The sequence below is a fragment of the Danio rerio genome, chromosome 10 (assembly GCF_049306965.1).
Source record: "Danio rerio strain Tuebingen ecotype United States chromosome 10, GRCz12tu, whole genome shotgun sequence".
Lineage (NCBI taxonomy): Eukaryota > Metazoa > Chordata > Actinopteri > Cypriniformes > Danionidae > Danio > Danio rerio.
In genome coordinates, this window is record NC_133185.1 from 3,182,501 (window position 1) to 3,207,998 (window position 25,498).

Consider the following 25,498-nt stretch of genomic DNA (forward strand, 5'->3'; position numbering starts at 1 on the left):
AAAGAAGAAGGAAAGAAAACAGCAAACCTTCTCCAGATCTGCGATTTCGGAGCTGCCGTTCGACTCGCCCTCTCGCATCTCCTCTTCCTCTAACGTACGCTCATCATCGTAATCGTGTACCAGCATGTCTGCCGTCGGGTCAAAATCATGATCTTCCGATGACAAAGAGTCAACTGAAAACATCAAATTAAAACACAAATGTTAAATATTATTACATAAAAAACTATTTACACACTATAAATCATTTATTAAGCATTATCAAACGTTAAGCATCAACTCTACATTAAAAGATGTTAGTAAGCAGTTTATAAATTCAGCCACAAATACTGTATTCTTAATTTAAAAGCACATTTATAAAAATTCTTAAATTATAATTTAATTCATTAAGTATTGCATTAATTTACAAATTAGTTGTTTAAGAATAATTAGTGTTTTTTAAGATCATTCAGAATAAGTTAATGATTAATAAACTATTCAAATTAACATTTATATATCTTATTTTTCAGGCATATATTAATAGTTAATATGTTATTAAAATTAATATAATTAATATGTTATTAAATGCTTATTATTAAAAGTCAACTTCATCCAGTTTCGTAACCTAAAGTGAGGACTATTTGTGTTAAAAAAAAAAAAAAAAAAGACTTTATTAATTTCTATTCATTTGAAGATACACAAATGAAACTTTACATCAAATGAAAAATAAATATTTGCAATCTTAGGTAAAATTAAATGATCGTAGTTTAAACATCCATGAATAAATTTGAAATGCTATATCATAATATATTGTTAAACTATTATATAGTTGTTGTTTTATAATAATAATAATAATAATAATAACAAAAAATAATTTATAATAATATAATAAAAAGATATAATAAAATTGTCTAATCCAATTTTATTTAAGTGTATTTATTTCTATTTCGACACTCCTGTTATTCGGCAATGTTTAATGTTGACAGTAATTTTATTTTTTAGATAAGATTGCAAACATTTATTGTTCATTTGATACTGAGACTTTAACTGTCACTCATAAGGGATTTATGAAGCATAAATACAAATTCCTAAATACAAATGTTTAGTAAATAATGCATTACCGAATTTAGCAATGAACAATTATTAAGCAAAAAAGTATGAAGACACAATTATTAAGCACATTATATTTGTGCTTATAAGCCAAAAATACAGCATTTGTAGGTGTATTTATAAAATGCTTACTAACGTTTATTAACATAGAGTTAGTGCTTAACAGATAATGATTTCACTATTTGGTAATGCTTAAGTGGTTACATTGTGTGTATTTCTTATAAAGTGATAAAAATGTACTTTATTAGCACAATCAGAACAAATGTTTCTAATTAATACATTTATTTCGATAGGTAAAACATATGAATGCTTACATAGAATAAATGATTGCCAATATCTGACATTATTAATAGATTTAGAAGATAAAATACCTGGGCTCGTACTTCCCAAGGAAGCCTGAAATTATAAAACAAAAACACAGGTGAGGTTTGGGAATTTACTACATTATGAACTTCGCATAATGGGATAGTTCACCCAGAAATGAAATATCATTTACTCTCCCTTTACTTGTTCCCAATCTGATTCAATTTCTCAATTGTGAATGCAACAGAAGTTTGTGAAGATTAAAACCTGCAACCATTGACTTCCATAGACTACTATGGATGTCAATAGTTACAGGTTTTCAGCTTTCTTCAAAAAATATAATCTAATGTTCAACAAAAGAAAGAATATCAAGGGTTTATTACCACTTGAGGAAACAGTGTATAAAGCGAAAATTTGGGGTGAACTATTCCTTTAATGAAATGTTTCTATAGTAAACATTAACCACGATTCCAAACGAAACATCACTGATAAAAATAAATGAATAAATAAATTACTACAAAAAATATGCATGTAATTTTCTGTCATTTTGTTAAGATCTAATGACTGCGTCAGCTAATAAAAATATTACCATCGATTTAATAAAACTTTAATAATGCTCGCTAGAAAAATACCAAAATATAATTATAGCTCGTAAGTATAAAAAAACAAAACAGAAATTCATATATAAACAACAATAACACTAACTGATTTAATTAAATACGATAAATGTACAAAGAATATGAGTTTGTTAAGGTCACGAACAAGCCAAAGCACTGATCGTCATTTATTCAGAAGATCTAATTGACTCAATCAAAACACAGCCATGTGGTGTTGTAAAAAAATAAATTTATTTTATTTTAAAACAGAAGACAAATAAATTATTTGAAGTCGTCACTTTATAGCATCAATCCGGCACATCAGCAATTGAAAAAAACGCAATTAGTCTCTCTAAAATCAAAACAAAAGTATTAATCCGAAAATTCGAGAATAAATTTGAAGTGACAACACGCAATTAGAGCAAAATTAAATAAAATAGCCTCTCATTTTTTATCTGACCACGACGGCTTCGTTCAGTCAGATCTGACGCCAAATACGGACGCCCGACCCGAACACTCGACGCTAAAAGAGGCCCCATCGACGTTTCAAATACTCATTTTGACGGCCAAAACCACTCGTATATCGACAAACGCGGCCTCTATGCGAAGATAAGACCTTATTATATATTATCAAATCAAGAAATCCCAAATTAATATCCTGTGGGAAGCAAAATCAACGATCAAAATATGACGCCTTCCCCCTATTTTCCAACTTACCTCCGCCATCTTGGTACCTTTCGGCTACTAAACTGGCTTTACGACGGAGCCCGGATTGACAGTGAGGACCAATGGCGTTAGAGCGTTCCCCCACGTTCACTCTAATTGGCTGGCGCGTTCTAACCGCACAGTGAGCTCGGCACGGGATTGGCTGAGAAGAGAGAGCTGGTTGACGTCGACATACTATGTATTTCAATAGGTTTAATTACCTGAGTGTTTAATATATTATATTAAAATATGAATATCAAATTGTTTGGAAGTTAAGGTGTACTTTTTCACTGAAAACATACTGAGGGAAACTAGTTTATATCTGGTACGTAATACATATCTTACACTGACGTCATGTAAACAAACTGCTCAGATTTTGCTTCAGTAAAACTTTCAAGGAAAGAAACGTTTATTATTTTAATACGTCACGGTTTTTATTGTCACATTCGGTATTAACAGGACAGATATATTACTCATTATTAGACCAACATCATCTAGACATCAATATCTACTCCGTATGTTTGTGTAAATATACTGTATATATAAATAATGTTTCTCTTTACGTGTTCAACATTAATAAAGCAGACGGTGGCGCCATTTACATGTTAATGTTACAGTTTTTTTATAAATATATATAGTTTTGCCACAAATTTCATAACCCTGATGAACAAAAACTCTAAACAGTCACTACTTTTAAGGCAGGCTCTCCAGCGTTAAAAAAAAATTGTTGCGCTCATTTCTTTTGAGAAGTCTTGCATTTGCAGGATCATTGGTTCACATAATCCCTTTATCATACAAATACTACAGGAACACAACTTTAGGTCACCGACACACTTGATGCACATCATTTCAATAAACTATCAATAACAATCCTTAAATATTGCTTTTTAAAATATATGTTACAGGTTTCATTATGGTTTCTACAGTGTAGAGGGAATAATATCAACTAAATTAGAAATCTAAATTGTATTCATTCAATCATAGGTTTACTGTAAAAACAAAAACAGAATAGTGAAGTTAACAAAAGTGTTTCTCACTGCATGTCTCCTTATCGAAAAGCTGACATGATATATGGCAACAAGTGCAAATTACATTTGGATTTCACATACTGTATTTTAATAGTTTTATTATATATATATATATATATATATATATATATAGTTGAAATATATAAAAGAAGTGAGTTTTGTGTCTCGAGTTTTGAACATTGACATCAGGGTTCTGAAATTTGTAGCAAAGCAATTGTAAAAAATCAGTTGCTACCTTTCTTATGGTCATAAACATACAGGACTCTTACTGTTTATGGTTTTTATAACCAATAAAGCCACTTAATTGTAAATACTTTGATATAAATAGTTTTATTTCTTACTGTACAGTTTAAAAAACAACAATATTGCACATAAATCATCCATATATGACGTCCAAATACTTTATCTAACTTTATTTTCCACTTATTTAAATGTCCTTCAGTGTTCTTGTATGTAGAAATGTTTGTATTTAGGTATGAATGTACACTGAGCTCCTAAAAATTACGCACACTTGGCGCAAAAAGCTCATTCTGATTCTGATATTCTAGCTTATTTTGTATCTTACATCGCAATTTACAATAAACAAAAATATTTTTGCTGCTTGTACAAAATACTTATTTAAAATGAGCTGAATCAACAACTCTTGAGTTTTTTCGAGGGACAACTCAATTGTTTTAAGTTCAATCCATTTAACTTTGTGAAAAAATTAAGTTAGCCTAAATTGTATTGGGACAACATGGTCACTTTTTTTTTTTTTTAAACTTTCTTTATTATTTTTTAGACATTAGAACACAACAACCTATGGTCCAACAAACATGCACACCACAATTAACAATAAAGCATGCAGTATACAAATAATCAATACATAAGTATAGTGATAAAAGATTAATACAATAAAAAAATTAAAAATAATAACAATAAAATGTAATTAAAATTACAAAAAGGAAACAAATAATAAAATAAATAAAATAATAAATAAATAAAAATAATAAATAAAATAATAATGAGCTTCTGTTTTAATCTAAATTGGTCTAGTCTTCTTTAATTGAACTATTCCTTGCAGAATTCATGTCTTTAAAGTAAGCCATGAAAAGTTGCCAGATTTTATAGAATTTGTCGTCTGTCTTTTTTAGGGAGAATCTGAATCAGGTCACTTCTTAATGAGATACACCGGTCTGCAGGTAAAATCCCAGTAACATGACTTATTTCTCTTCCTGCAGTTACACCGGAGTTATGTCACCTGTACAGGTGAAACAAGATTGGCCGACGCAACAGCTGAAGGCAGAACAAGAAAGTCGAGTCCTCATTTGTAACTCAAACTGCACTCTGACAGCATCTACATTATCGTTAAAACAATCAGGGATGTACATTTCCTCTAGAACGGAGTGCAAATAATAAGCGCCTCACTAAATGCGCAATAATAATTCAATGTACGTTAGGAACTAAGGAGGAACATCAGTAAAAAAGAAATAGTATTTAATGCACATTTCTTGGCTGATTTTTAGCTGCAGGAATGGAGATCGAAACAATGGCAGCGAACTGTGCACTCTTGAAAGCAAGAGATGGTAAGAAATCATATATATTCATAATTTATCTTATGTATTAATCTTATGTATTTAATTTCTTATATTTAAGATTATTTATTTATACATTCAAAATAGTAGTAAATACTGCTGTGATAAAAGATTTTGTAAACAGATTGTGGGAAGTTTATTATTAGTTAATGCACCGTGAGCTGACACAAACAAATGTATTAATTAACATTTACACAGTTTTTAAAGTTCTGTGAAAAATGCAGTTTATTAAGTGATTATTTCATGCTATTAGACAATGTAAACCGACAAATGAAGGCAGATTGTAAAGTGTTTAAATACTGGTTGGTTGGTTGGCAGTGTAACATTTGTAAAAACAGCATTGTACTGTTTATTTGACAACTATTCTGCTTTTATGAGCCCTTACAGTTTATTTCCTTTTAATGTATTATGTTCTCTTGCCAGATTTTGCACTCAGGTTTGTGTAGAAAATATTCAAATACAGAATTAAGTCAAATTTCTTTAACTAAGTTTTAAAACTAGCACTGAGTAATTTTTGTAACATTCTTGATGAAACAAAATGATTTAATGTGGAAAAGAAGTTTTTGGTACCACTTTATTTTGAGGGTCCATTTTAGTATTAGCAGACTGTTTGCTTACTATCTGTTGATACTGCTCGACATTTAACTGACTATAAGAAACTTTACAAGCACGTGTCAACTTACATTAACCCTAACCCCAACCTCGAAACAATGGCAGCGAACTGTGCACTCTTGAAATTAAGAGATGGTAAGAAATCTTATATATTTATAATTTATCTTATGTATTAATCTTATGTATTTAATTTCTTATATTTAAGATTATTTATTTATACATTCAAAATAGTAATAAATACTGCTGTGATAAAAGATTTTGTAAACAGATTGTGGGAAGTTTATTATTAGTTAATGCACCGTGAGCTGACACAAACAAATGTATTAATTAACATTTACACAGTTTTTAAAGTTTTTTTTTAAAGGCAGATTGTAAAGTGTTTAAATACTGGTTGGTTGGTTGGCAGTGTAACATTTGTAAAAACAGCATTGTACTGTTTATTTGACAACTATTCTGCTTTTATGAGCCCTTACAGTTTATTTCCTTTTAATGTATTATGTTCTCTTGCCAGATTTTGCACTCAGGTTTGTGTAGAAAATATTCAAATACAGAATTAAGTCAAATTTCTTTAACTAAGTTTTAAAACTAGCACTGAGTAATTTTTGTCACGTTCTTGATGAAACAAAATGATTTAATGTGGAAAAGAAGGTTTTGGTACCACTTTATTTTGAGGGTCCATTTGAGTATTAGCAGACTGTTTGCTTACATCTGTTGATACTGCTCGACATTTAACTGACTATAAGAAACTTTACAAGCACGTGTCAACTTACATTAACCCTAACCCCAACCTAACAGTCTACTTATAGTCTAATGAGAATTAGTTGCAATGTAACTTAAATTCAACAAACGGACCATCAAAATAAAGTGTGACCAAGTATTTTTCTTTGTTGGACACTATCATAGCTTAAGGGGGCTAATAATATTAACCTTAAAATGATGTTTGAAAAATTAAAAACTGCTTTTATTCTTGCTGAAATAAAACAAATCAGACTTTCTCCAGAAGAAAAAACATTATGAAACATACTGTGAAATTCATACTGTGAAATTCAAGGGGGGCTAATAATTCTGATTTTAACCGTATTAGGGCTACACGATTTCGGAAAAATCTAGCATTGAGATATTTTGCTGTTATGAATATGAATACAATTTCAAAAGATGTCTTGAACATCTAAATAATTTGTCATTTTAGATTGCGTAATTTCTAACAAACAATCTACAAGCATAGATAAATAAAGAAATAAAGAAATATATATTTATAATCTATGGTAAAAATATGGTATAAAGAAAAAGACACAAATTAAATACACAATGTGTAATTGAGTTCAGAGGAGATTAATAGTGTTCAGGAACAGTAATTGAATAATTTAATGCGAATAATTCTGCGTAGTCTTCGTCGTAAAAATAAATCAAATAAACTAATCGTTATTAATGTTACGAATGGTACAATTTCCACATTGCATATCCTAAGATGTGACTATTGCGAACGATCACATTGTGATATCGATGCTAAAACAATATATTGTGTTATAGATATATAACACTTTACAATACATCATTAACTGATTACAACTAGATTGTATCAATGTTAATTTATTTACTAACATTAACAAAACAATAAACAAATAATTTATTGCTGTATTTATTCATCTCTGTTAGTGTTAATGAAAATAAATGAATCATTTGTATTTCAATAATGCATTAGCAAATGTTGAACTATGATTAATATATGCTGTACAGGTATTGTTAAAAGTTCATGTTAGTAAAAATATGAATTAACGTTAACTAATGAAACCTTAATGTAATATATAAATATAGTAGCTAGTGCTTTGCATAGTCCGAATGAGATATTGTGCATGTGTTAAAATATATTATATGTGTTTAATATTATATACTAAAATTATATGTATTTAAAATGCTTAATGTACTTGTCACATAGTATGAACTCTTAAATCTAAAAAATATAACATTTATACTGTTTAATATGTTACAATTAATCACGATTAATCACATCCAAAATAAAGGCTTGTATTTAGAAAATATATATGTACGTACTGTGTATATTTTTGTCTATATAAATATATGCATGACTATATTGTAAAAAAAAAAGCTGTTTTTATTTGTTGTATATGTAATTTGCATATTAATACAAATTATATACACATACGCATATATATATATATATATATATATATATATATATATATATATATATATATATATATATATATATATACATATATATATATATATATATACATATGTAAATATTTAGTAGTGTACGTACAGTATGTGTGTGTAAGTATGCATGTATACATAAATACACACAGTACAAGTGTATATATTATGTAAATACATTAATCTTGGATGTGATTAATTGTTATGACATCACTACATATAAATATGTACAGTATATATTATACAGTAAAAATATATAATATTTTTATATATTTAAAAATATAATCTTACTAAAAAAAAAGATGTGACGTAAGTATTTACATTTTAAGCTTAAACACAGCATAATAGCACTGGGCAAAACACATTATAATGTTGGGTTCAGTTCCTGAGTGGCTGAGAGCGGCAGAAACAGCACATTCAACATAGTTTTCATTTGTCCTGCACCTCAAACCTGAAATACACTGACCTCGTACAAAAAGCGCACACACAAAGCCATTGACGTCACGCGGCCTTGCATCACAAACAGGTCTGACTCCTTTTGCCGCTTTTAACAGCCTGTCAGCACTACAAGTGATCCATCTAATCTGAGGGCTAAAAATAGATCCAGTTGCTGTTTCGGAATGAGCAGAAACTCTTGTCATGTTGATGAGTTTTCAGCACTAATTACACAAGCAAACAGGTGCCATTCACTGAATAACTGTTATATATACTATCTGACCAAAGTCTTACTGCCTATACAAGTTTGAAGAACAGCAAATAATAACTTGACTTCTAGTTGATCATTTAGTATCAGAAGTGGCGTATATGAAAGGCAAAGGCCTCCAGATTACACTTATTTGACCACAATAAAATATGATCACGCCTTGATTTTTAATGATTTAATTAGTACAGTAAGGTCTGACTCAGTTTAGACTAAAGTCTCATCACTGAACAGAAATAATGTCCAGTATAGAATATAAAGTCCTGCTGCAGTGGAGACAGAATGAATATTGTGTCTGACTCCATCATGAGCTTGGAGGACTGCATCCATACATCTCTGCACTGACTCAAATCACTGATTAATAAAGTCATCTGGAATGGCAAAGAAAGCGTTCCTGCAGGACTCCCAGAGCTCATCAAGAGTCTTTGTGTTCATCTTCAACGCCTCCTCCTTCATCTTACCCCAAACATGCTCAATAATGTTCATGTCTGGTGACTGGGCTGGCCAATCCTGGAGCACCTTCTTTGCTTTCAGGAGCTTTGATGTGGAGGCTGAAGTATGAGTATGAGCGCTCTCCTGCTGGAGAATTGTCCCTCTCCTGTGGTTTGTAATGTAATGTGCAGCACAAATGTCTTGATACCTCAGGCTGTTGATGTTGATCATCCACTCTGCAGATCTCTTGCATGCCCCCCATACTGAATTTAACCCCAAACCATGACTTTTCCTTCGATTTTTCCACCAAACTTGACTGATTTTGGTAAGAATTTTGGCTCCATCCTGGTTCCAGTAGGTCTTCTGCAGTATGTGTGATGATTGGGATGCAGATCAACAGAGGATTCATGAGATAAACTGATGAAAACCTTCTGCCACTTTTCCAAATGATCAACTAGAAGTCAGGTTATTATTTGTTGCTCTTACAACTGGAATCGACGACAAGACTTTCGTCAGGTAGTGTATTATGACACTATATGAATATTATGCATGCAATTACGAACACTACAAGGTAACAAATATATTTTATGCAATATTTGTGAATTTTTGCTAACCTTAGTTTGTAAAAGTACAGCTGTTTATAGTTCATTCATTTTCTTGTCGGCTTAGTCCTTTTATTAATCCGGGGTCGCCGCAGCGGAATGAACCGCCAACTTATCCAGCAAGTTTTTACGCAGCGGATGCCCTTCCAGCCGCAACCCATCACTGGGAATCGGTTTATAATTTCAACTCAAATTATTTTATCATGCTGTAAAAGTCTCTGTTTAGGTGAAAAACCTTTGGTGCATCTGTGTGTGTGTGTGTGTGCGCTTAAAAGTGGTATTAAATGTCCCTAAATATTCATTCATTTTCTTTTTGGCTTAGTCCCTTTATTAATCTGGGGTCGCCACAGCGGAATGAACCGCCAACTCATCCAGCATATGTACCTCAGGCTGTTGATGTTGATCATCCACTCTGCAGATCTCTCGCACACCCCCATACTGAATTTAACCCCAAACCATGAGTTTTCCTTCACCAAACTTGACTGATTTTTGTCAGAATCTTGGCTCCATGCTGGTTCCAGTAGGTCTTCTGCAGTATGTGTGATGATTGAGATGCAGCTCAATAACAGATTCATCAGATAAATCTAGCTTCTGCCACTTTTCCAAATGATCAACTAGAGCTTTTTTATTACAAGGCATCCACTATGTAAAAAATATGCTGGCTAAGTTGGCGGTTCATTCCACAGTGGCGACCCCTTATGAATAAAGATACTAAGCCGAAGGAGAATTAATCAATGTACATGAGAGACCGGCTGTAATTTTGTTTACCAAACAAGCATGTCTAAATACGTGTTACTTTTGGACTTTATGTGTTAGGTTTTCAGCTCCCACACTCTCGAAATCATTACGCATGAAGTCTGCATAATTGTTTTTGACAAAACTCTGCGCAGAAATAGAAAAAAAAAACTGTAAGTTCCGTCCAAAGACTCTGAAATACACAAAACGTGTCACTCGGATAGTTTTGAATGGGGAAAAGTGTAATGTCAATATGGCGAATGAAGCCCCGCCTACTAGCACAGGAGCCAATCACCGATCGCTATATACTGATGAGAGGGGCTCGTACCAGACGAGTTCCTGCAGATATTGCGTGATACAAACCTTTAGAAATTAAACTAAAGAAAGAGTTGAATTTACTGGTAATTCATAATATATTTAATGTAATCGTAAGTTTTGCAAACAAGTTTGGAGAATTTGATGTTTCCCTATTCAGACAGAATGCCTGAGCATACTGCGCGAGAGGGGTTTCAAAGATGGGAGCTGAGTCAAGTGACTTGCCTTAAAGGGACTTTGGTTCCGTCTGGCTCTTTTGTTTATATTACTATAGTTGTTGTGTTACTGTGGCAACAATAGGATCACCACAACAGATTAGTTCAAGTATGTTGGTTTGCTGGTTCGGAAACACTTCAGTATTTAATATAAACTGTTATTTATTTTTTCATATGGGACTCACACACACACACACACACACTCTTGTTGTTTTCTGTGGCATCTCTGTGTCGGTGAGGTGTGTCTCATATCTGATAGCTGTCATCTTACAGCTTCATTCCCACTGCTATTTTTAGCTCTGGCTCGTATAGTAGAGGATGCCGAGGATTCTTTACGCTTTTACTGTCAACAAACCGTCATTCAAACACAACCCACACACTGACATGCAGGCACACACACACACACACACACACATAGGCATGTGCGCACACACACACACACACTTTTTCTCTTTTTCATACACGCACAAACACACTAGTACACATGTGCGCACACACAGGCATACATATGCATGCACGAAAGCATGCATGCATAAGCACAAACCCACTCTTTTTTTACAAAGACACACACACACACACATTCACTCATGCATGCACAAACACACGCACTTTCTCTCTGTCACACACAACTGCGGACACAAATGCACACATGCTCGCACCAGCAAACGCACACACACTTTCTACATTTGTGTCACACGCATGCACACAAAAACACACACACTATTGACTTTAGTTTCAGGTAGGTGTTTCACATATCTAACATTTTCTAAGCATCAGATGTGACCGACTCGAGTACTTAATCCAACGACTGAAATAGACTCATTATAACTCATAAATCTATTTTTAGCAAGACGTCTTTCCGGTATTGTTATGATTGGTGTTGCATCAAGTATAATGTTATTTTAACAACAGTTATTTTACAGTTTTTTCCAGCGGCTTACAAACATTTTCAAAACAGATCACCTTTTACAGATTTTCTTGATTGCTTTGATGCAAGGCCTAAACAGCGGCACTCATGGTCAGAATGACCCATTTTGCTTGCAGAAGGCTCTAACTGTGCCAAAACATTTCAAACATGCAACAAAAGCTGTGGCGAACAACTAAAATACTGTATTACAGTTTTTCTTGTTTGCTTTGTCCTGGACAAAGAAACTAGGTTCCTCTTCATTTTCTTCATCACTATCCCAGCAGAGCAGAAGACAGGTCTTGCAAATGTGTAAACCCTTCTCATTGGATTGACACATTTACCCTACCATTTTTCAAAACAGTTAACATGGATGCCACTCAAGCAGTGCAAACCCTATTGTTTTAGCTATGGTCAGGGCCAGACGGTATCTGCGGACGTTTTTTGCTAGTTCTGCAGAGAATTTTGGTAAAAATCTGCGGATTTCTGCGGAATTATTTTGGGAGTATCCAACGGAGTATCATAACTAAACCCTTAATATATTAAATAAAAAGTAATAAATTACTGAATAAAAACTGAATGAATTCAGATTTACACATTTACTCAAGTAAATAAACAGAATTAATGACAGGAATGGCAGAAATGTGGTAAAATCTGCGGAATTCTGCGCGCGCAGATTCCGTGTGGGCCTAGCTACGGTAAACAAACAGAAACCATCTATTCCTAACCATTAGACCAGGGGTGGCCAACCCTGTTCCTGGAGAGCCACCTTTCAACATTTCAGTTGCTACCCATATCAAACACACCTGAACCAATTAATTAGGACCTGAACACCACGTGATAAATACAGGCAGGTGTGTTTGATATGGGTTGCAACTGATTTCCATAGGAAGGTGGCTCTCTAGGAACAGGGTTGGCCACCCCTGCATTAGACACTACCAAGATCAGTATGAATTCACTGAAGCACCAGTTTGACACTCCTTCACACAAATCTTCAATAAGCAATCAGTCTACCAACATTAAAAAACGGTGGAAGGTCTTTGTTCTGTGCCAGCTTGGATGGAGGAGGTCAACAGTGGCCTATACTCCCAATAGATTTGACTGTATATTGGTATTTTCTCTAATATTTACAGTATTTTATTACTTTTGTCCATTTTTTGTTTACAGTATTTCAGTTTCCAGCCACAGTTTGAAAGATGTCATGAATTCAATATACATTTTATCAAAGCATTTCTCATTCTGGATCCAATTCTTTGCAAAAACGCAAATTTGACAGCCCAAATAGAAAGACATTTTGTATTTTGTTGTCTGTTGTGTAATGATTAATTGAACGAGCGTATATACTTGTTTGCAAGTTGTGTTGTTTAAAGGTAAAACTATCTTTTGTTGCATATTTTAAATCAGGGGTCACCAACCTTTATGATACCGAGAGCTACCTCTTTGGTACCGATTAATGTGTAGGGCTACCAGTTTGATAAACACTTCTCAAATAACACATTTGGTCAATTTACTTTTAATTATACTTTATGTTTTTGGTAATAATTAATGATATTCATCCAGGTGAAGACACTGATCATGTTAACGATTCTCACAAAAGTTATCAACAATGATTTAACAGGGTAGGAAATACCCTGTATTTAATATATCAATGTGCAACACTTTATTTTTATATATCTCTGCAAATATTTACATTTTTAAATGATAACTTCTGTATTACATAAAGAAGCTTACTGGTAAGTACTGGCCTGTGGGCAACACATGTGATCCTCGCGGGCTACCTGGTGCCCGCGGGCACCATGTTGGTGACCCCTGTTTTAAATGTTGGTATGTGCCTTTTGCAAGCAAAATGTGTCATTTTGACTATGAGTGCCGCTGTTTAGGCCTGTGTGTTAACTGTTTTGAAAACGTGGAGTTTCAGTTGACGGCTGCATCAAAGCAATCAAGAAAAACTGTATTCAAAACTGCACACATAAAATGCAAAATGCTGCACATTTTCTTCAAAATGAAGCACTGCATTCAAAATGCCAAAACACATGCCAGAATGAAGCATATGCAAACACATAATATACAGTTTTTTACAATCGCTATGATTTTTTCAATACATTTAACAAGTTTCCTAAACTCAGCACGGTTAGCACAACATCCGTCTTTGTAGGCTATACAATTACAGTAAATATTTCCCAAATGATGTTTAACAGAACAAGGAATTTTTTCAGTATTTCCTATAATATTTTTTCTTCTGGAGAAAGTCTAATTTGTTTTATTTCAGTTTTTATTTTTAATTTTTTACATTTTAAGATCAATATTATTAGCCCTCTTAAGCAATATTTGTTTTTAATTATTTACAGAACAAACCATCATTATACAATGACTTGCCTAATAAGCCTAACCTGCCTAAGTAACTCAGTTCAGCCTTTAAATGTCACATTAAGCTGTATAGAAGTGTCTTGAAAAAATACAGGAGGGCGAATAATTCAGGAGGGCTAATCATTCAGAGATTTTTAAATATTTTTTCCTCATATCATCAACTCTGTCGCCTCCATTGTGCAGCAGGTAATGCGTACCGCAAAGGAAGGAGTCGGAAGTGGAAGGAAATTCTGCATTTTCCTCACATAAACCAGTGCAAAGAGCTGGAGAACAGCATTGGTAAGAAAACATTGGACATTTTTTTTAACATTGTACACAATACTAAATTGAAACACTGTAAAGATCATTTACTTTGTGTGTGTCTAAAGGGTTAGTTCACCAAAATATGAGATTTCTATTATTAATTATTCTCCCTCGAGTTGTTACAATCCTTAGCTTATATTCAGAACACAAATGAAGATATTTGACTTTTTAGATGTAATCCTGGAGCTCTCTCTCACAGCAATCGTCCCGATATGATCAAAGTGCAGAAAATTATCCAAAAACATTGTCAAAACAGTCTAGTGTCTTCAGTAGTTAAACTGAAATCAGGCAAGCTCCAAGAACACTGCACCAAAAATGTGGTGTGTGTTTACTACAGGCATTACAACACACACTTCAGGCAAATGTGAACCAAATCGGATATTTTCGTCCATATGTGTGGCTTAGATCTGTTTTTTTTTGCTGTTGTAAACTGGGGTGCATTTCTGAAAACCATGGTTAGCCAACTAAGGTCGCAAGTTCCCTTCTTACAAACATAGTTCATTGATTTGACGTGTCCCAAATCCGTCGTTCCAATGAACATTCGCAAAATCCGTCGCTAACTTGTGTACTTGCAACTACACCTATGGATCTGCAATTAGAAACATAGTTCCTGGATGTGTTATATTCCCAGTTATCCCCCCTATGCCCTATTCATTTACAGCATTCCAACATTTAAACTTGAAATTATTACAAAAGCATTAAGGTCATCTCTCATAAATCTGCAAAAGTGAGAGCAGAAAAGAAGGAGCAAAGCCAGAAATCGCTTTGTAAGCAAACATCAGAGCTTTGAGTTTGATGCGAGCAGCAACTGGCAGCCAGTGCAAATGGGTGAGCAGCGGAGTGACTTGTGCTCTTTTAGGTTCATTAAAGACCACTCGTGCTGCTGCATTCTGAAGCAGCTGAAGAGGTTTGATAGAGTTAGCTGGGAGCCCGGCTAGTAGAGAGTTGCAATAGTCCAGTCTGGAGAGAACAACTTTACTGATGTTGTAGAGTGCGAATCTGCAAGATCAAGCAGTTCTAGAGATGTGATCAGAGAAGTTTAGTTGGTCATCAATTTTATCTCAGCCCTACTGTTAACTTTGGTAAACCCTACCACCCCCATGAGCTGTTTTGACAATGTTTTTGAATGCCTTGGGGTTAATTCTGTCTATGGAGGAACTCTAGGATCATATCTACCATATCTTATTTTGTGTCCTGAATATAAACTAAGGGATTGAAACAACATGAGGGCAAATAATGAATGAATTGCATAATTTTTGTTTTGCGGCTAATCGTTTTGCGGCTAATATCGCTGTTTTATTTTCTGTCCTCCAGAGCGAGATTATTACAGCCTGTGTGTGAATCAGCCCATCGGAAAACAGCTCTTCAAGCTTTTCTGTGCTACTGAACCTAAGCTGCAGCATTTAATTGACCTCTTGGAAGAAATGGTATGATCGTTTGTATAAATGGTTAAAGGTGTTTGTATTGCTGCTCGAATTTAACTGATACAAATGATTTTTTGTGATTCCATTTATATCACATATATCACAATATCACATATTTTGTAATGAACATTTTTGACTTATTTAGATTTATTTGCATTTTGGGAACTTGATATTTCCTTCAAAAACATTTTTATTTACATTTTTATTAGTTTATTTAGATTTATTAGTTTATTTATTAGTTTTTTTAGATTTATTGTCTCGGTTGTATGGAATCAGATAAGACTCAAAAGTAATTCACGCAAAAGACACGATGTACACATGCGTAGCCAAATTCACGTGCATAAAACCAAATTCACGTGCGTAAAACATTTATTTATATTCACAAACAAAATTCACGTGCACAAAATAAAAATACATTTTCACAAAATACGTTTCACAAATGCAAAACGCCATTTACAAATGTATAAGGGTGTACAAAAAGTTTTGAATGTTTTAAACTTGCGAGTTCATCCTGAATGAGAAATCCTCTTTCACGTACGACTGCCCCTGGATACGTGTGTGTGTGTTTTTGAGACTGTCCTGCTAGAGGCAGGGCAACTCGTACCTTTCAGCCAATCAGATGAGAGCTGTAGTCGATGACACCCACTCTGCGCTGCATTTGCGCAGACTGTTTCTCTCCAACATGGCGAAAGGAGAAAGCAGCAGTCGCAGTCACACTTTTTTTCATTTATTTATTTATTTGACCATAGCCTTTTTTTAGGACTCTTTTTATCCATTATTTTGCCGCAGCTCGGCTCTTCTTATTTATTGTCTCGCAGCCCCATGAGAAAAATCCAGCTTGCAGGGTAATGATGAATTAACTATCATTCCGACCACACAAATGTAACAGCGCCATTGTGGTCCAGCGGTCAGCACGTTGCGTTTCGACGCCGTTGATCTGTGTTCGATCCACACTTTTCAAAAAGCAACTTTTCATTGTCCGTTGTTCTTAATACACAATATAAATACAGGAAAATGATCAATACTCTTTTTACATTTTTGAGTGAGATGCTAATGGTCTAATCAAACTCAATGATTTATGCTAAGCTAAGCTAAAGTTATTCTACTAGACTGAATGATCAGAGATCGACTGAATGAATTAAAAAACGGTAAAACTCAACTGTTTAACTCTAGGGCAGATACAGTATAAAATGAGCCTATTTCCAAAAAAATGGAGTGTTCCTTTAAGTGTCCTTCCTTGTTACAGTGTAACTATAGAGTGGAGGAACTATGACGTCACTTTGTTGGCTAATCGGCTGCTAGCATAAAACTGGTTCCATCGATAAAATCCCTATAGGATTTTCTAATAGGTTTTTCGAAGATTGCGAATAATAAGCTCTGTGTTCAAACACTGTTCATTACACTTACACGTTTTGTCCACCCGGATAATCCTCACACCAAAATACAACTTTAAGCACTTTTGGATCTTAAATGCAAACGCAAGAACTGAAAAGCTAACATTAGGATATAAACGGACTACACTGCCTTTGGGGTGCTCGCCTCTGGTGTCAGCAGCACCTTACTACAGACAACTTCTCTAGCTTATTTTTAGAAATATAGTCCATGACAAAGAGTTAATCTCTGTTTATTTGATCATAATCCACGCCATATATTACAAACATATAAATACGCAAATACACATAGACCTACGTGCATTCTGGAGTGTTTTTACGTGGGAAATTTGTTTTGCTTTACGGTTGTTCAAGAAGTTTTAAAACTGTATGTATAAATGTGCCTGCATAGTATTTTCACAAGATATATTTAAATAAGTGTATCGCTCACAACAAACTATAAAATACTAATCATGAAAATACCTAAATAACAGACAAATCCAAACGCCCAACGCAAGCGGCCTGCGCTCCAGACCAGTTCAGTTCTTATAATGCCTCCGACACCGCCTGTAGTCCCATTTAGCAACTTGATAGCAACCGTCTTTATAAAGAAGCGCAACCGATTTAAAAAAATCACAAGTGAGCTGTAACTGATGTGTTTTATGTCGTAGAATAAAATGTGGTATCTTAAGTTTGTGTTAGCCCCGAACCTTATTTAGGCGATTTTACTGAAACCCTATTGAAAAAACCCATTGACTTTGGGACGAGGGAACCTGAACTGCTAAAATGCTAACTCGCTTCCGGGTTTTTGCATACAAATTGATGTCCTACTTCCTCCACTCTATTTATTTAACTACTAAATATTATTAATTAAGTGCATGCACTTACTATATGCATAGGGTTCGAATGCAGGTTTAGAGTTAGTTGCATGTAATTATAGTTACTATGGTAAGTACATGGAACCTGTAAGAAGGACATCTTATAATAAAGTGTGACTGCAGTTTGTTTATGTCAGTGATAACTCTTTTTCTGCTCTACAGGCGAAATATGAAGTCACGACAGATGACCTGAAAAAAACATCTCGTGATAAACTCATCAATAAATTTAAAACCTCACAGGTCTGTAGACTCTTTCTTTCTTTCAGTCATTAATTTTCCTTCGACATTCCTGATTTCGACACAGCGGAATGAATCGCCAACTAAATTTCTTTCATTTTTAATCTTCGTATGATTACAATTCAGGGATGAGAGAGCTCCAGGATTTCATCTTAAATATTTTAATCTGTGTCCTGAATATCAACGAATCTCTCAGGAGATTGTCACAACATTAGGGTGAGTAATTAATAATAGAATTTAAGTGTTTGTGTGTGAACTAACCCTTTAAAGCAGTGTTTCCCAACCATGTTCCCGAAGGCACACCAACAGTACACATTTTCAACCTCTCCCTAATCAAACACACCTAAATCAACTCATCAGAACATTAGAAGAGACTTCAAAACCTATAGTTAACGGGTCAAATAAGGGAGACATCCACAATATGTGCTGTCGGTGTGCCTTCAGGAACAGGGTTGGGAAACACTGCTTTAAAGGGTTAGTTCACTCACAAACACTCAAATTCTATTATTAATTACTCACCTTAATGTTGTGACAATCTCCTGAGAGATTCGTTGATATTCAGGACACAGATTAAAATATTTTAGATGAAATCCTGGAGCTCTCTCATCCCTAAACTGTAATCATACGAAGCTCCAAAAACATTGTGTGTCAAAAAGAATCCAAAATATGACTTTGTTCGCCAATGTCCACTACATCATATTGGGGTGAGCATTCACTACGGGCAGTTGCATGTTGTGCTGCTGACTCTAATGGCAATCCATCGTACTGTCTGTAGTAATCGTGCAACCTGACCTGAAGTGGGTGAACAAAGTTGCTTTTACAGTTTTTTGATAAAGTAAAGTGTTCCTGGAGTTTAATATTATTATTAAGGGAAAACAAAATACAAAACTACATAGCCCTGTGTTAAAAGGGATTTCCCCCCTAAACTGAATAACTGGTTGGGCCAGCCTTAGCAGCAACAACTGCAATCAGATCATTTTTGATGTTGTTTACAGTCCCAATTTTGACCCACTCAACTGTGCAGAATTGTTGTAATTCAGCCACATTAGAGGGTTTTCGAACATAAACCGCATTTTAAAGCTCATGCCACCGCATCTTGATTGGATTCAGGTCAGGACTTTGACTAGGCCATTCCAAAGTCTTCATTTGTTTTTCTTCTGCCACTAAAAAGTGGACTTGCTGGAGCTCTCTCATCCTCAGTAGTTTAACTATAATCATACGAAGTTCCAAGAATACTCAAAATAATAATAAAATAATAAATACAATCCAAAATATGACTTTGTTCGCCAATTTCCACTACGTCATATTAGGGTGTGCATTCACTACGGGCAGTTGCATGTTGTCCTGCTGACTCTAACGGAAATACATTGTACTGTCTGTAGTAAATGGGCAACCTGAGCTGAAGTGGGTGAGAAAAATTAGGGGAACAACGTTGCTTTTACAGTTTTTTGATACACTAAAGTCCTGGAGTTTCATATTATTATTATTAAGGGAAAACAAAATACAAAACTACATAGCCCTGTGTTAAAAGGGATTTCCCCCCTAAACTGAATAACTGGTTGGGCCAGCCTTAGCAGCAACAACTGCAATCAGATCATTTTTGATGTTGTTTACAGTCACAATTTTGACCCACTCAACTGTGCAGAATTGTTGTAATTCAGCCACATTAGAGGGTTTTCGAACATAAACCGCATTTTGAAGCTCATACCACCGCATCTTGATCGGATTCAGGTCAGGACTTTGACTAGGCCATTCCAAAGTCTTCATTTGTTTTTCTTCTGCCACTAAAAAGTGGACTTGCTGGAGCTCTCTCATCCTCAGTAGTTCAACTATAATCATACGAAGCTACAAGAATACTCAAAATAAATATCAAAATACTAAAAATAATCCAAAATGTGACTTTGTTCGCCAATTTTAACTACTTCATATTGGGGTGAGCATTCACTACGGGCAGTTGCATGTTGTGCTGCTATCTCTAATGGCAATTGGTCGTACTGTCTGTAGTAAACGTGCAACCTGATCTGAACTGGGTTAGAAAAATTAGGTAAACATTAGGTTTTTTAACGCACAAAAGTGTTCTTGCAGATTCACATTATTATAGTGGAACCACTGGAGTGGTTTGACAATGTTTTGATTCACTTATTTAGACTTTGAGCATTGGATTTGAACCATTGCTGTCAATTGGGGATGAGAGAGAGCTTCTGGATTTCATCTAAATATCTTAATTTTTATTCTGAAGACCATTGAGGGCATGTCGTAAATTATTTTTTATTTCCAGATGAACTTATCCTTTTGCATGCCCAAATCTAAAGAGAATGAGGTGGATTAGTGTTTCGTAATGTGGGTAGCACTATCACCTCACAGCAAGAAGGTCACTAGTTCGAGCCTCGGCTGGTTCAGTTGGAGTTCTGTTCTGCCTGTGTTTGCATGGGTTTCCTCCGGGTGCTCTGGTTTCCCCCACTGTCCAAAGATGTGGCATAGGGCAATTGGGTACACTAAATTATCCGTAGTGTATGAGTGTGAATGAGTGTGTACGGATGTTTCCCAGTGATGAGTTGCAGCTGGAAGGGCATCTGCTACCTGAAACATGCTGGATAAGATGGCGGTTCATTCCACTGTGTAGTCCCCAGATTAAAAAAGGAACTAAGCTGAAAAGAAAATGAATTAATGAATGAATGTTAACATGTTATGTATGTGTTCAGTCCTCTATGGTGCGAGAAATGGTTCACAAAGAAATGCAGAACGGCAACTTGAACATGGAAAATTTCATCAGCAGCTGCCATAGGTCAGTTCCAGATGTTTATTACGCTTGGCTTATCAAATGCTCTTGTTATGATTGATTGATTGCTGAAGCTTTCATCATGTTCTACGATACTGTCATGATATTGACATACAAAGAAAGTTACTTCAACAGGTATAAAACCTAAAAACTTTTGCTTGATTGCACATACAGTTGAAACCAGAAGTTTACATACACTCTAAAAAAAAAGGAACATAACTATTTAAAAAAAATGTCTGATGGTAAATCATACTAAACGTTTACTATTTTAGGTCTGTTAGGATTAACTAAATGATTGACTTTTGCTAAAAGCCAGGATAATAGGAGAATTTATTTTTGGATAATTTTTTATTAATTTCTAGACAGTCAAAAGTTTACACACATTTCCTTGGTATTTTTTAGCTTTGCTTTTATAACTTTGGTCAAATGTTTTGGGTATCCTTCCACAAGCTTCTCACAATAGTTTGCAGGAATTTTGGCCCATTCCTCCTGACAGAATTGGTGTAACTGAGTCAGATTTGTAGGCTGTCTTGCTCGCACAAGCTTTTTCAACTCTGCCCACACATTGTCAATAGGATTGAGATCAGGGCTTTGTGATGGCCACTCCAAAACATTCACTCTGCTGTCCTTAAAGCACATTTTCACTAATTTAACAGTATGCTTAGAGTCATGGTCTGTTTGGAAGACCCATTTGTGGCCAAATTTTAATTTCCTGGCTGATGTCTTGAGGTGTTGCTTCAGTATTTCTCCATAATGTTCTGTCTTCATGATGCCATCTATGCTGTGAAGTGGACCAGTCCCTCCTGCAGCAAAACAGCCCCACAACATGATGCTGCCGCACCCATACTTCATAGTAGGGAGGGCTAATAATTCAGGAGGGCTCATAATTCAGAAGGGCTAATAATTCAGGAGGGCTTATAACTCAGGAGGGCTAATAATTCAAAAGGGCTAATAATTCAGAAGGGCTAATAATTCAGGAGGGCTCATAATTTGTGTATTGTTTTTTTGTTTTGCAGTGCGCTTCATGAGTATCTGAGTGGAGCTCCATTCTCAGAGTATCAGAATAGCATGTACTTTGACAGATTCCTGCAGTGGAAGATGGTGGAGAGGTAAGTGTGCGATTTCTGGATGGTTTTAAATAATTATGCAGTTTCCTTGAGAAATGTTTGGATGAGAATGTGAGTCTCCTTCACCTCTGCAGACGTCCAGTCACTCAAGACAATTTTCGAGAATACAGAATTTTGGGAAAAGGGGGTTTTGGAGAGGTAAGACCAAGTTAATCAGTCCGGTCTTTAGTAATTCTCTAAATGTTAGTACAAAATACTATATAAATGTACAGTTGAAGTCAGAATTATTCTCTGTCCAGTAATTTGCTTTTTAAAAATATTTCCCAAATGATGATTAACAGAGCAAGGAAATTTTCACAGTATTTGCTATAATATTTTTTCTTCTGGAGAAAGTCTTATTTGTTTTATTTCGGCTAGAGTAAAAGCAGTTTTTAATTTTTTAAACACCATTTTTAAGGACAATATTATTAGCCCCCTTAAGCAAATATTTGTTTTCGATTTTGTCAACAGAACTAACTATTATGTTTCTAAATGTATAAAAAAAAAAAAAAAAAACTTCCCTACGTTAAACTGAAATTGAGGAAAACGTATACACAGGAGGAATTCTGACATTATCTGTACATTACATCTCATCACCAGCTAATTTGGTGGTGTGTTTATCGCAACAAAGGCTCATTCTGAAAACGTACCCCCCTGTACATTTTTGGAGATTGTCAGTTATGGAGCCAGAGGAACGTATGGTTGCATTTTGTCTTTAAAATGAACGATACGGAGCAGTATGACGGTGTTCTCCTTTTTGCGCTTACCAGTTGACCGCTTACCTTCGTGTGGACGGCTTTTCGGCTCTAACCAGTTCGTCCAGTAACTCGTTGCGTTTGCCAGCGGACTTGAGATGCAGAGCGAAGTTGATCGCGATAATGGGTTTCGAGTGCGGTGAAGAGCGATTCCAGAAAGCTGGTAAGACAAAAATAGAAGCTAAAAAATAAAATAAACAAGTAAATAACAGGGTGAGAGTGTGGTAAAATTCTAAAATGTGGTTAAAATCAGGTGAGGGCTTTTCTTTTTCTGGATTGCTTTTGAAAACTGTTGGTTGGGTTTAGGGAAAGAGGACGGTGAATCAGTCAATCCGTCAGTCAGTCAGTCTTTCTTACGAGAGAAATTTGAGATCTCAAATAGCGTACACAGTGGCCTCTGGTGGATTCGCAAAAACTGCAAAACAAACGTAGCTCCTAGGACGTATTTGGTGCTCTTCAGAAATATATATAGGGGTACGTAATCAGAACAAGCCTGGGTTGGTTTGTCTGTGTAGCAAAGCTACAATGTGTTAGTACTTACAACATTAGTTCGTTAAAACACTCTGTATATATTAATGAAATATGACTGCTTACCGTAAATTAAAATGTTTCTTGTATGGTTTCTACTGTATTTATAACTGTAAAATACTGGCAACCACAGCTTATTTGATTTCAAATTAAATGGATTTTCTTTCTGTTCTTTTTTTTTTACAGGTATGTGCATGTCAGTCCCGAGCATCAGGGAAGATGTACGCATGCAAGAAATTGGTGAAGAAACGGGTTAAAAGGCAAGGAGGGGAAAAAATGGTCCTCAAAGAGAAACAGATTCTGGAACGGGTCAACAGCAGATTTGTGGTGAGAATTATAAATATCAGCAAGTGTTTGAGTTGAAATCAAAAGTTTACATACACTCTAAAAAAAGGAACATAACCATTTTTTTGTTTTAAATGTCTGATGGAAAATCAAACTAAAAGTTTACTATTTTAGGTCTGTTAGGATTAACTAAATGATTGACATTTGCTAAAAGCCAGAATAATGAGAGAATTTTTTTTTTTTAGATTTTTTTATTAATTTCTAGACAGTCAAAAGTTTACACACATTTCCTTGGTATGTTTTTAGCTTTGCTTTAAAACTGCATTACTTTGGTCAAATGTTTTGGGTATCCTTCCACAAGCTTCTCACAATAGTTTGCAGGAATTTTGGCCCATTCCTCCTGACAGAATTGGTGTAACTGAGTCAGATTTGTAGGCTGTCTTGCTCGCACAAGTTTCTTCAACTCTGCCCACACATTGTCAATAGGATTGAGATCAGGGCTTTGTGATGGCCACTCCAAAATATTCACTCTGCTGTCCTTAAAGCACATTTTAACTCATTTGGCAGTATGCTTAGGGTCATGGTCTGTTTGGAAGACCCATCTGTGGCCAAGTTTTAATTTCCTGGCTGATGTCTTGAGATGTTGCTTCAGTATTTCTCCATAATGTTCTTTCTTCATGATGCCATCTATGCTGTGAAGTGGACCAGTCCCTCCTGCAGCAAAACAGCCCCACAACATGATGCTGCCGCCCCCATACTTCACAGTTGGGATGGTGTTGTAGGCTTGTAAACTTCCAAAACCTTGACACCGTCATCTGAGCTTTTCCAGATCCAGAATAATCTTATTGTGTGTAAACTTGACTTTCAAGAAAAGTTATAACAATTTCTCAAAAGATCTTTCTCATTATTCTGCTATTAAGCAGAACAGAAACAGTGTAGTCACATTAACATCTTCCCTTTTTTAAATGGTTATGTGCCTTTTTATACAGTGTATGTAAACTTCTGGTGTTAACTGTATGAGTGTGCGTGTGAATGTGAGCGTGTATAGGTGTTTCCGAGTACTGGGTTGCAGCTGGAAGGGCATCCACTGCATTAAACATATGCTGGAATGAGGTGGCAGTTTCAAATACAGCAAGAAAGTGTCTGGTGCATATGGAGATGACACCGTGTTTATTTATTTAATTATGTGTGAATTAAATGTGTGTGTTTTCGCTTGTATGTGTCAGGTGAGTTTAGCCTACACTTATGAGACGAAAGATTCTCTCTGTCTGGTGCTGACGGTGATGGACGGAGGAGACCTGGGCTTTCACATCTATAAAATGGGCAACCAAAAACTGGACAAAAACAGAGTCCAGTTTTACGCCGCTGAGGTCCTGTGCGGCCTGGACCATCTTCATAAACACAACGTCGTTTACAGGTAGGCCTCAGTTTGACCTGACACACTTTGCAGACATCTACCTGTGATAAAGAGTCAAACAGATCCA

The 25,498-nt window shown here is 35.0% G+C and overlaps 2 protein-coding genes and 1 long non-coding RNA gene across 8 annotated transcripts in view; 1 reads left to right on the plus strand and 2 right to left on the minus strand.

Annotated features, from left to right (window-relative positions):
* The window catches only part of mier3a (mesoderm induction early response 1, family member 3 a), a 16,485-nt gene extending 13,766 nt beyond the window's left edge, over positions 1-2,719 (minus strand). Inside the window, exons 1-3 of the mRNA NM_001030149.2 lie at positions 2,703-2,719; positions 1,458-1,482; positions 28-173 (exon numbers count right to left, since the gene is read on the minus strand). Of these exons, the coding sequence (NP_001025320.2) occupies positions 28-173; positions 1,458-1,482; positions 2,703-2,711 (180 nt within the window). The 5' untranslated portion in view covers positions 2,712-2,719. The remainder of the gene's footprint in view (positions 1-27; positions 174-1,457; positions 1,483-2,702) is intronic.
* The window catches only part of LOC141376286 (uncharacterized), a 501,640-nt gene that overhangs the window by 102,102 nt on the left and 374,040 nt on the right, over positions 1-25,498 (minus strand). The gene's annotated exons all lie outside the window — the stretch shown is intronic.
* Positions 2,832-25,498, plus strand: part of grk5 (G protein-coupled receptor kinase 5) — a 41,975-nt gene continuing 19,308 nt past the window's right edge. Inside the window, exons 1-11 of one of the 6 annotated variants that reach the window (XM_068223804.2) lie at positions 2,832-3,015; positions 4,852-4,899; positions 5,224-5,283; positions 14,533-14,628; positions 15,967-16,079; positions 18,487-18,564; positions 21,264-21,346; positions 22,357-22,449; positions 22,542-22,605; positions 23,916-24,056; positions 25,241-25,431. In XM_068223804.2, the coding sequence (XP_068079905.1) occupies positions 5,232-5,283; positions 14,533-14,628; positions 15,967-16,079; positions 18,487-18,564; positions 21,264-21,346; positions 22,357-22,449; positions 22,542-22,605; positions 23,916-24,056; positions 25,241-25,431 (911 nt within the window). In that variant the 5' untranslated portion in view covers positions 2,832-3,015; positions 4,852-4,899; positions 5,224-5,231. Of the gene's footprint in view, positions 3,016-4,851; positions 4,900-4,938; positions 5,284-14,532; positions 14,629-15,966; positions 16,080-18,486; positions 18,565-21,263; positions 21,347-22,356; positions 22,450-22,541; positions 22,606-23,915; positions 24,057-25,240; positions 25,432-25,498 lie in introns of those variants that run through there. The other 5 variants (XM_073914068.1, XM_073914069.1, XM_073914067.1 and 2 more) reach the window with 5 other exon arrangements.